The following is a 12,599-nucleotide window of genomic DNA, read 5'->3' as shown; positions in this document are numbered from 1 at the left end:
TACCAGAAACTTTGAACATCCCCCGGAGCACCATTAAATCCATTATTAAAAAATGGAAGAATATGGCACCACAACAAATATGCCAAGAGAGGGCCGCACACCAAAACTCACGGACCGGGCAAAGAGGGCATTAATCAGAGAGGCAACAAAGAGACCAAAGATAACCCTGAAGGAGCTGCAAAGCTCCACAGCGGAGATTGGAGTATCTGTCCATAGGACCACTTTAAGCCGTACACTCCACAGAGCTGGGCTTTACGGAAGAGAAAAAAGCCATTGCTTAAAGAAAAAAATAAGCAAACACGTTTGGTGTTCGCCAAAAGGCATGTGGGAGACTCCCCAAACATATGGAAGAAGGTACTCTGGTCAGTTGAGACTAAAATGTAGCTTTTTGTCCATCAAGGAAAATGCTATGTCTGGCGCAAACCCAACACCTCTCATCACCCCGAGAATATCATCCCCACAATGAAGCATGGTGGTGGCAGCATCATGCTGCGGGGGTGTTTTTCATCGGCAGGGACTGGTTTGAGATTTGAGACTGGGACGGAGGTTCACCTTCCAGCAGGACAATGACCCTATGCATATTACTAAAGCAACACTCGAGTGGTTTAAGGGACACATTTAAATGTTTTGGAATGGCCTAGTCAAAGCCCAGACCTAAATCCAGTTGAGAATCTGTGGTATGACTTAAAGATTGCTGTACACCAGCGGAACACTTCCAACTTGAAGGAGCTGGAGCAGTTCTGCCTTGAATAATGGGCAAATATCCCAGTGGCTAGATGTGCCAAGCTTATAGACACATACCCCAAGAGACCTGCAGCTGTAAAAGGTGGCTCTACAAAGTATTGACTTTGGAGGGGGTGAATAGTTATGCATGCTCAAGTTTTCCGTTTTTTTGTCTTATTTCTTGTTTGTTTCACAAAATAAATTGTAGGCATGTTGTGTAAATCAAATGATACCCCCCCCCCCCCCAGGTTGTAAGGCAACAAAATAGGAAAAATGCTAAGGGGGGTGAATACTTTCACAAGCCACTGTAGCTGCTCCTATGCAGCATTCCACTTTAATATGGGTTACTACGTACTCACGACTATGATGTGTTTTCTTTATGGATCCTTCCCGACTACTCCTACAGGCCTGAGATAATATGCGATACTACTACATTATATTCTGGTAGGTTGTATCTGACAAAGTCCTAATGGCAACAAATCCTGGTTTACTTTTTGTGAAAACATTTTTTACAGTTTGTATTTTCTTTGAAAACACAGCAACGACCAATAAAACCCACTCCGAGCATGTGTTTTTCCTTTCATTTGTACCTTTTCATCTTTGCTAGTTTCTTTCAATCTTTCGCAAATACAAATTTCATAGAACACACATTTGAAAAAAGGATCAATCTGAACACTAAAAACATTTACATCTCATACTTAGGTTAAAAGGCTAAAAATGGAACGTACAACTCTATAACACACTCTTACAATGCAGAACTGTAAAATCCTACTCGGGTCCCTGTGTCGTGGTAGAGTTCTGGGTTCTGGTTGGCGAGATGGTGGGCTTGTGTTTCTTGAGGAGGGTTTTGATGCTGCTCTTGGTTGGCATGGCAACGCCGTTGTATATGAGAAGGAAGCCAAAGAGCAGCAGGCCTCCCAGGATGATGGCTGCCATGTTGTTGACGAGGTGTTGGGTTGGGAACGCCAGCGGAGGCTCGTCCACGTAGATCTTTCCCGTATGGAAAGAGCGAGAAAGGAAGGAGAGAAATAGGTGAGGGTCGGAGGTTATCTGGCTTTTCCTCTTTTCTTATTCGTTACTGACTTCAGTGTAAAAGCTACAGGGTTCCTCACCTGTACCTCCTCCACCAGGTCACACAACACAACTCCAGGAATGACAGAGATACGGAAGTGGAAAAGCTCAGAGCCCTGTGGAAAATAATGGTGGTGGTTGTTAGGTTGGAGAAATATTATATTTTTAACATTGTCACAATGAAACCCCAGATGGAAACTGCTATTTCATAGCACAATTCGCATGACTGAAATGACAGTATGTCTATGCAGACGTTTTCAGATTACACTCAACTGTTTTACAATTTATATTCAATTTATATGACAATTTATGTCATATAGTCAGGGAGACTGTAGATGATTTACATATAGGCTGATCTGCAGTCCTTCTGGGTTGTAGAGATTGTTCTTTAGACTGTCTTCAAGATATTGTCTCATCCTGTCCATGGTGGGGGTGGCATGGGTCCCTACCAACACAAAGGATGGGAAAAGACGGGTTAACAACAGAGAATGTGTGTTTCACTATAGTGCATTAGAGACCTGCCCATTAGGCAACATTTTGCAAGGGAAGTCATGATCACACCCTTTTCTGGTTGAAATCAGTTTTCTGGTTGAAAAGATGACAGAAAAGATGTATTTTTCACATTTTAAAGTTGCAATCCTGAATGGTGAAACTGCCACGTCCATTTGGGATATTACAAAAACACATGTTTTAAAATTTTTAATTGGTAGTTTTTACCCCTTTTTCGCCCCAATTTAGTGATATCCAATTGGTAGTTACAGTCTTGACACCCTGCCCGCTTAACCCGTAGGCCAGCCGCATCAATGCGTCGGAGGAAACACCTTACAACTGGCAACCGTGTCAGCGGGATCGAACTCGGATCTGTAGTGACGCCTCTAGCACTGCGACGCAGTGCCTTAGACTGCTGCCCCACTCGAGAGGCCCCAACAACAAAAGACGTTACTGCAAGCAACAAACACTGTTTTTTTCCCGACTCGGACATCATTTGGGGGACCGAGTGGCACAGCATTCTAAGGCACTGCATCGCAGTGCTAGAGGCGTTACTACAGAGCCCGGTTCGCTCCCGGGCTGTATCACCACCCGGCCATGATCGGGAGTCCCATAGGGCGGAGCACAATTGTCATCCGGGTTAGGGAAGGGTTTGGTCGGGGTAGGCCATCGTCTTAACTGACTTGACAAGTTAAATAAAGGTTCAATAAAAATTGAACACGCGATAGAACAGCAGAATGTGTACTGCAAATTATATATATTTTTACTCGACGCACCTCGCCTCCATTTCAGCCACAAAACAAAAACAAAGGTGCTGGGGTGGACAGTGGTGCTGTTCCCCCTAAAGCTGATTCCATCTTTAAAAACATCTTTATATTGCAAAACCTTCTGGGATGAGACTGACCTGTGACCTTCCAGCTGGTCCGGTTGTTGACCTCTGTGACAGTCACAAAGTAAGGAGAGCAGAGCGGGTGGTCAGCGTGGTTGGTTCTCCTCAGGAACAGGGTGATGTTGAAGTCAGTCACAGGAAACGTTAGCCTCAGCACCTACAGTACAACACAGAGGACATGGGAAATACTAAAATACTTTTTAACCAATATACGATTTCATTCATGTTCGCAGCCGACAAGACTGAATTATGCAGAATGCACAGTTACATTAAGACAATACTTTAATATATTCCACTAAGTGGTACTAAATATGAGTGTATAGCATATTCAATATTGTTTTGTGTTATAAATGTTACAATATTTAATGTATAGTACCAGTCAGAAGTTTGGACACACCTACTCATTCAAGGGTTATTCTTGATTTATCTATTTTCTACATTGTAGAATAATAGTGAAGACATCAAAATTATGAAATAACACATATGGAATTTGCTTATTGAAGCTGTTCTTGCCATAATATGGACTTGGTCTTTTACCAAATAGGGCTATCTTCTCTATACCACCCCTACCTTGTCACAAAACAACTGATTGGCTCAACACATTAAATATAGAAATTCCACAAATGAACTTTTAACAAGGCACACCTGTTTATTGAAATGCATTCCAGGTGACTACCTCAGGAAGCTGGTTGAGAGAATGCCAAGAGTGTGCAAAGCTGTCATCAAGGCAAAGGGTGGCTACTTTGAAGAATATAAAATATTTTTTTGATTTGGTTACAACATGATTATTTCATAGTTTTGATGTCTTCACTACTATTCTACAAAGTAAAAAAATAACAGGTCCAAACTTTTGACTGGTGCTTTATATGTAATTGTTTTGTTTTCGGAAGACATTGATGATTGATCACACTGATGCAGATGTGTACCCTCTGTCTGCAGTCAGAGTTGATGGCTAGAGGAGAGACTTTCAGTATGTCTGTGCAGCCACATTCCTCTGCGGACCTTTTCCCTGCACACTGCTTGTACCGACCAGAGTTCTGGAGGAAGGCACACAATTTGTCACCCACAGACACTATGTATCACAGCTTACACCCAATGCGAAACACAACACAGAAGCACACATAGACACTTGGTTAAGTTACACTGCACAACAATACAAGACTTGCTCAGCTTGGAGAGTAGTGCTGACGTGCGTGAACCTTGTGACCTGTGCTCACCTTGGAGATGGGGTAGTGCTCTCTGGGGCGGGGATGACTTGGGTCAGCGTTATAGATGTTGTCTGAGGTCGGGATTAAAACACCTAGTTGGGAGGGAGGCCGGTAGTTCACCTGAAGCACACACACATCTCATTATCTGCACACAGGTCAACTAATAAAACATTGATCGCATGCCTGTAACCCAGTTTCTCTCTATCTCTCACAGGCAGGTTGAAGAGCCTCTTGTTGTCCATGTGATCCTCTGGATCCGCGTGGATCCATTCGTGGTCACTGATTGGCTGTTGGGAGACATAGACGATTTGGAGTCCCTCAGGGCAGGAGTTCTGTAGCGTGAAGGTGAAAGAGGAGGACCTACACAACAGAGAGGCTTCTGGGATGTATACCGTCACTGTGGTGGTTGCCTAGGGGCAGAGGGAAAGATATCACAACACAATACAATGGAGGAACAGACTTCAGACGACTGCATTCAGCAGGGTTGGGGTTCTTTCAATTAAAAAAATGGAATTGGAATTTCAGGTAAATTCCAGAATTGAGTGAATTGAAATGGAATTGACCTATACCCTGATATACTGTATGCAACTACAAAATGTTTTTATGTTTTTATTAGTCTATATAGGCAAACGTGAGGATGATATGAGGGTGATTTGGAGTATTGGGGGTATACCTTCTTGCAGAGGTGACTGAAGGCGGTGAGGGTGAGCATGTGGTTGTTGGTGTCGTCCCAGGAGTGTCTGGCTGTGACTCGGATGGCCAGAGGGTTGGTCAGAACCACACGCATGAACTTCTTATGGTACACCATGGACAAAGCTGCACACACACAGGTTGTGTTAGAACGAGAGCATTAAAGCTGGACTCCTTAAGTGGTGAAACTGTTTGGGATATTACAACAAAGAAATTACTGCAAAAACCAGACATCATTGAACACGCGTGACAGAACAGCAGAATAATTCAACACAAAATGACCACACTGAAGGAGGCCCTGTTTCCCCTAACGCGGATCTCAATCTTAAACTATAGACTACGCTTTCAAAGGAATGTAGACAGTGATACACAGTGAATAGGAATTGGTGTTAGGTTCTAATTCTCAGACTGAAAACTCGGACACTATGAAAGATTAAACCAAGTGTATTCAATACAGCTGCATTAGACAAAGACATTGTTCACACAAGCGCTGATATCTAACCATTTAGACAGAGTCTCCTCCTACACATCTGAACATAACATGGCATCTTTACTGCTAGGCAGGAAACTAAGTAATACGGCCATAAACTTTTCTTTCTGCCTTAATGTGACCTGACCTCAACCCCCTTCATCACTAATCCATGGCTCTCTCCCTTTATCAACGCCTGCCACATGCGGTCGCTTTCTCTGCACTCAGCACATGTGGAAATGTCCTGTATTTACCAAATCATGAGAGCAAACCACCACACAAGTCAGAGTTATCATAAAGTCCATTTTTTCCATCACAACCCTGTGACTCTCAGATCAATTCAGTGTCTATAAATGAATTCTCTGAGAGTCCTTACAAAACAGTTCTTAGTATCATTTATAGCCAAGACACACCCATCTCAACTCACATGACGAATAACAGATCTTAGGAACATTACAAAGGAAGACTTTAATTGAGAGAGGAGTATTCCATAGCCAGACAGCATTAGCTATAAATTATCGTTCAGTTTGCTCTCCTAAAACGAGGTTCTACTTCTTGTTCTTGGTACAACATAGTACCAAGACATTAGGATATATATCAATTGTCATTTTAGACACTCCCATTCTGGACAAGCTCACGGAGACATAGTGACTGGCACACAGACATTGTGGAGCCAAGAGATAATTGGTTCCCCCTCAATCAATCCATTCACATGGTTTAAAAGACATGTTTACATATGAAGACAAGCTTGACCTCTCCCCTCTCTGTGGCCCAAGTAACTGACCCCATGACAGAGAACAGATAACTGCAACCGGCCAACAGTATTATCCAAAAATAGACATTCTAATGACATATCTCACATAAGCATGCAATAAAATAAATAAAACATATTATTTATAAATGTTACCTAAATAATTCTGATTCCGCCACGACATTGCACACACTATATACCTTCCTCCCACAGATAACCATTTACTTCTGGTGTAGACCCTCTAAACCTAAGCACTCAATATTTCAATAGGATACCTGATAATTAACCTATCCCAAGTTTAGGAGTTAGTACCCAGAATCCATCATTGGTAAGAACCCAGACACCAGACACCACACACCTCAACCCCCCACACCACCACTACTCACAGTAGTCGGACATGAAGGCCTTGAAGGTGAAGTTGAGCTTTTCTCTGACGTTGATCCTCATCAGAGCGTTATTCCTCACACCGTTCAATGACTGCAGGGCGTGACGACATGGCCCCTCCTTCATCCCCCAGCTCCCCCGGCCTAGACGGATAAACGGATGGATCTATTTCACACATTTAAAACACATACAGGGTTGGTTTCCCAAATCTAGATTAAGTCTCGTCTTGGATTAAGAAGTTCTTTCAATGAAGAATCTCTTATCAAGCATACTTTTTTAGTCCAGGACCAGTCTTAATCTGTATACAGGAAACGAGCCCATAGACTTACCTCAGGCGAGTACTACAACAATACACATTCAAAATCATTGACGATGTAATAACACACAATAAACACAGGAACCTGCAGAGTGGAAGAGCAGCCACTCTCCTGACCGGTGGCTGGTCAGGGGGAGCACTAGGGCTGGCATGGTGGGCTTGGCTAGGGCACTGCCGCTGGGCAGCAGCCCTGTGATGAGGTAACTGCTGAAGCCTGGTGCTACCACAGCCTTCCCCACGTGGGACATATTAAACCCCTGGGATGGATCTGGACAAGACAGGACAGGACAGCTCAGAGTTCACCACAGGAGAAACAGCAGCAGGGTTGACTAAAGCAGTGTTTACCACAGAAGAATGATAGTGTTATCATCTAACAAATCAAATCAAATCAAATGTTATTGGTCACATACACATGGTTAGCAGATCTTAATGCGAGTGTAGCAAAATGCTTGTGCTTCTAGTTCCGACCGTACAGTAATATCTAACAAGTAATCTATCAATTCACCAACAACTACCTAATACACACAAATCTAAAGGGGTGAATGAGAATATGTACATGTAAGTATATGGATGAGCGATGGCCGAGCAGCATAGGCAAGGTGCAATAGATGGTATAAAATACAGTATATACAGTGCCTTGCGAAAGTATTCGTCCCCCTTGAACTTTGCAACCTTTTGCCACATTTCAGGCTTCAAACATAAAGATATAAAACTGTAGTTTTTTGTGAAGAATCAACAACAAGTGGGACACAATCATGAAGTGGAACGACATTTATTGGATATTTCAAACTTTTTTAACAAATCAAAAACAGAAAAATTGGGCGTGCAAAATTATTCAGCCCCCTTAAGTTAATACTTTGTAGCGCCACCTTTTGCTGCGATTACAGCTGTAAGTCGCTTGGGGTATGTCTCTATCAGTTTTGCACATCGAGAGACTGAATTTTTTTCCCATTCCTCCTTGCAAAACAGCTCGAGCTCAGTGAGGTTGGATGGAGAGCATTTGTGAACAGCAGTTTTCAGTTCTTTCCACAGATTCTCGATTGGATTCAGGTCTGTACTTTGACTTGGCCATTCTAACACCTGGATATGTTTATTTTTGAACCATTCCATTGTAGATTTTGCTTTATGTTTTGGATCATTGTCTTGTTGGAAGACAAATCTCCGTCCAGTCTCAGGTCTTTTGCAGACTCCATCAGGTTTTCTTCCAGAATGGTCTTGTATTTGGCTCCATCCATCTTCCCATCAATTTTAACCATCTTTCCTGTCCCTGCTGAAGAAAAGCAGGCCCAAACCATGATGCTGCCACCACCATGTTTGACAGTGGGGATGGTGTGTTCAGGGTGATGAGCTGTGTTGCTTAAACGCCAAACATAACGCTTTGCATTGTTGCCAAAAAGTTCAATTTTGGTTTCATCTGACCAGAGCACCTTCTTCCACATGTTTGGTGTGTCTCCCAGGTGGCTTGTGGCAAAATTTAAACAACACTTTTTATGGATATCTTTAAGAAATGGCTTTCTTCTTGCCACTCTTCCATAAAGGCCAGATTTGTGCAATATACGACTGATTGTTGTCCTATGGACAGAGTCTCCCACCTCAGCTGTAGATCTCTGCAGTTCATCCAGAGTGATCATGGGCCTCTTGGCTGCATCTCTGATCAGTCTTCTCCTTGTATGAGCTGAAAGTTTAGAGGGACGGCCAGGTCTTGGTAGATTTGCAGTGGTCTGATACTCCTTCCATTTCAATATTATCGCTTGCACAGTGCTCCTTGGGATGTTTAAAGCTTGGGAAATCTTTTTGTATCCAAATCCAGCTTTAAACTTCTTCACAACAGTATCTCGGACCTGCCTGGTGTGTTCCTTGTTCTTCATGATGCTCTCTACGCTTTTAACGGACCTCTGAGACTATCACAGTGCAGGTGCATTTATACAGAGACTTGATTACACACAGGTGGATTGTATTTATCATCATTAGTCATTTAGGTCAACATTGGATCATTCAGAGATCCTCACTGAACTTCTGGAGAGAGTTTGCTGCACTGAAAGTAAAGGGGCTGAATAATTTTGCACGCCCAATTTTTACGTTTTTGATTTGTTAAAAAAGTTTGAAATATCCAATAAATGTCGTTCCACTTCATGATTGTGTCCCACTTGTTGTTGATTCTTCACAAAAAAATACAGTTTTATATCTTTATGTTTGAAGCCTGAAATGTGGCAAAAGGTCGCAAAGTTCAAGGGGGCCGAATACTTTCGCAAGGCACTGTACATGTGATATGAGTAATGTAAGATATGTAAACATTATTAAAGTGGCATTATTTAAAGTAGTATTGTATAAAGTGACTAGTGATCCATTTATTAAACTGGCCAGTGACTGGGTCTCAATGTAGGCAGCAGCCTCTCTGATTTAGTGATGGCTGTTTAGCAGTCTGATGGCCTTGAGATAGAAGCTGTTTTTCAGTCTCTCGGTCCCAGCTTTGACACACCTGTACTGACCTCGCCTTCTGGATGGTAGAGGTGTGACCAGGCAGTGGCTCGGATGGATGATGTCCTTCATGATCTTTTTGGCCTTCCTGTGACATTGGGTGCTGTAGGTGTCATGGAGGGCAGGTAGTTTGCCCCCGGTGATACGTTGTGCAGACCGCACCACCAGGCTGTGATACAGCCCGACAGGATGCTCTCGATTGTGCATCTGTAAAAGTTTGTCAGGGTTTTGGGTGAAAAGCCAAATTTCTTCAGCCTCATGCGGTTGACGAGGCACTGTTGCGCCTTCTTCACCACACTGTCTGTGTGGGTGGACTATTTCAGCTTGTCTGTGATGTGTACGCCGAGGTACTTAAAACTTTCCACCTTCTCCACTGCTATCCCGTCGATATGGATGGGGGGGGGGGTGCTCCCTCTGCTGTTTCCTGAAGTCCATGATCATCTCCTTTGTTTTGTTGACGTTGAGTGAGAGGTTGTTTTCCTGACACCACACTCCGATTGTCCTTACCGCTGAGCACGCACCCTTGTAGGGCCCCAGTGTTGCGGGTCAGAGAAGTGGAGATGTTGTTTCCTACCTTCACCACCTGGGGGCGGCCCGTAAGAAAGTCCAGGACCCAATTGCACAGGACGGGGTTGAGGCCCAGGGCTTCCAGCGTGATGATGAGCTTGGAGGGTACTATGCTGTTGAATGCTGACCTGTAGTCAATGAACAGCATTCTTACATAGGTATTCCTTTTGTCCAGATGGGATAGGGCAGTGTGCAATGCGATGGCGATTGCGTCGTCTGTGGACCCGTTGCGGCGGTATGCAAACTGAAATGGGTCTAGGGTGGCCGGTAAGGTAGTCTCTCAAAGCACTTCATAATGACAGAAGTGAGTGCTACGGGGCGGTAGTCATTTAGTTCAGTTATCTTTGCTTTCTTGGGTACAGGAAAAATGGTGGCCATCTTGAAGCATGTGGGGACAACAGACTGGGATAGGGAGAGATTGAATATGTCCGTAAACACACCAGCCAGCTGGTCTGCGCATCCTCTGAGGACGAGGCTAGGGATGCCGTCTGGGCCAGCAGCCCTGCGAGGGTTAACACGTTTAAATGTTTTACGTCAGCCACGGCGCAGTCCTTGTTAGTGGGGCTGCGACGGTGGTACTGTATTATCTTCAAGGGGGCAAAGAAGGTGTTTAGTTTGTCTGGAAGCGTGACGTCGGTGTCCGTGACGTGGCTGGTTTTCTTTTTGTAGTCCGTGATTTCCTGTAGACCCTGCCACATACGTCTCGTGTCTGAGCCGTTGAATTGCGACTCCACCTTGTCCCTGTACTGGCATTTCGCTTGTTTGATTGCCTTGCAGAGGGAATAACTACACTGTTTATCTTAACTTCAAGTGTGCACACTTAAATTGAATCTTCCTTCAAATAGATCTGGCAAGTGAGACAGCTCATAGTTTACCCCAGGAGAAACCGAAGCAGGCTGGGTTAAATAAAGCTATGAGTTGTGAGTAGTGGTTGATTTATTTTGGATCGTGTCTTAAGACTCATGACGAGAGATTGAGATCGTAGCTAGAAATATCACATTCATTTACTTGGAAGGATAGGAAAATATCTGAAACGTAGCATGATTCTGTTAGAATTTCAGGACTAGTAAGCAGCACAAAATAAGTTTGGGAATCACTAAATGTAAATGAACAAACAAGTCAGTTGATGCTATCTTTCTTTCCAGTTACCTAGGTCTTTGAGCTGCAGTGTAACAATGAGCCCCTCGGGCTCCCCCTTCTTCACCAACAGGTCATATAACTGCACAGGCTCCGCATTCAAGCTGGCTCCTTTGATTGGCTCCAGGATCTCCCCGACAACAACCCCGGAGAACCCCTTCAGATAGTGAGTCCGGAACACCTCTGTGATCACCACCATGCCACCGTCACTGGGGGAGAACACACACACAGACATGTATGGACATGCACACACACACACATCTGGAGGACACTGATGGCATTTACTAAGACACATAAGACAATACAAAGATATAAAGACACTCAATAATAGATAGGAAAGTCAATATGCGATAAGAAAATCAATACTAGATCAGGAAGTCAATATTAGATAAGAAAGTCAATAATAGATAAGGAAGTCAATATTAAAGTCAATATTAGATAAGGATGTCAATATTAGATAAGGAGGTCAATATTACGTGTAGACAAGGAACAAGTGTCTAAAATAGTTCAAAAGATCCACAAGATGACAGGTTAAAGAGATTTGGAACATGTGAGAGGTAAATGTATGGTTGAGGATAGTATTGAACAGGTGAAAAGGAAATGGGGAGTAGGGAGAGACTAGGGCTAGTGTCCCCCCTACCTGAAGTAGATGACCTTGCCCACGTGGTCAGGTGAGAAGTGGCTGGCAGGTGCCACGGTGAGAGGGTTGTTCCTGCCCTGGCGGTTGTTTCCGTTCGCATGGTCATTGATGACAGCATTCTCGTGGAGCAGGACTGTGTGGTCTGTGGTGTACTGGAGGGCCAGGGCTTTGTCAAAACTCATTTCATGTTTCTATTGGGACACACACACACAGGTTAGCACATAGGTTAACACAGGTTAACACATAGGTTAAAAATCAAGATATCAGTGTATGTCTGCAACAGGCCTGACAGACAGGAGAATGTCGTATTGGCCAGTATAAACAACAGATGATGTGCTATAAAGCCATTTCTACACCAACAGTTGTCAAAAACTGCAGTAACCCGATTCTTATTGCATGTATACCGAAGAATCTGCCGGGACTGAATGGGATACATGAGATAACGAGCTGCAGTAGTTCTGGTCTTTGGGTTTTGGCACTGGTTATATGGACGTATCTGAATTGTGCGAAGGCAGTGCTTAAACTGCTTCACTTCAAATGCTCGAAAGGGGTGGAGACTTCGCAAACCACCGGAACTCTCAATTTCAAACACATTTTGACCCAGAAGTTAATCACGCAGTTGACCAAATTACGCAAGATTTTACTTCTGGGTTAACTAACATTAGTCTGAGGACAGTGTCTACCCTAACTGGGTCCTGTTCAGTTGGGAATAGTGCCTCTGTGTTTCAAAAACAAAATCTCCCGACTGAACAGGCCGTTGGTCTGTTATGAGGTTATGAGGTGGTCT

At 43.7% G+C, this 12,599-nt stretch overlaps 1 protein-coding gene across 3 annotated transcripts in view; it reads right to left on the bottom strand.

Moving 5' to 3' along the window:
• Positions 1-1,285: 1,285 nt before the first annotated feature.
• Positions 1,286-12,599, bottom strand: part of LOC109894297 (cation channel sperm-associated protein subunit beta) — a 42,538-nt gene continuing 31,224 nt past the window's right edge. For all 3 annotated transcript variants that reach the window (XM_020487692.2, XM_020487693.2, XM_020487694.2), the window contains 12 exons: positions 11,813-12,003; positions 11,185-11,381; positions 7,076-7,258; positions 6,677-6,817; positions 5,054-5,196; positions 4,593-4,790; positions 4,390-4,500; positions 4,099-4,209; positions 3,188-3,329; positions 2,139-2,239; positions 1,836-1,910; positions 1,286-1,713 (listed from right to left, as the gene is read on the bottom strand). In XM_020487692.2, the coding sequence (XP_020343281.1) occupies positions 1,492-1,713; positions 1,836-1,910; positions 2,139-2,239; positions 3,188-3,329; positions 4,099-4,209; positions 4,390-4,500; positions 4,593-4,790; positions 5,054-5,196; positions 6,677-6,817; positions 7,076-7,258; positions 11,185-11,381; positions 11,813-12,003 (1,815 nt within the window). In that variant the 3' untranslated portion in view covers positions 1,286-1,491. The remainder of the gene's footprint in view (positions 1,714-1,835; positions 1,911-2,138; positions 2,240-3,187; positions 3,330-4,098; positions 4,210-4,389; positions 4,501-4,592; positions 4,791-5,053; positions 5,197-6,676; positions 6,818-7,075; positions 7,259-11,184; positions 11,382-11,812; positions 12,004-12,599) is intronic.

Source organism: Oncorhynchus kisutch, linkage group LG7, assembly GCF_002021735.2.
Source record: "Oncorhynchus kisutch isolate 150728-3 linkage group LG7, Okis_V2, whole genome shotgun sequence".
NCBI lineage: Eukaryota > Metazoa > Chordata > Actinopteri > Salmoniformes > Salmonidae > Oncorhynchus > Oncorhynchus kisutch.
This window is presented reverse-complemented; position numbering and strand designations above follow the sequence as displayed.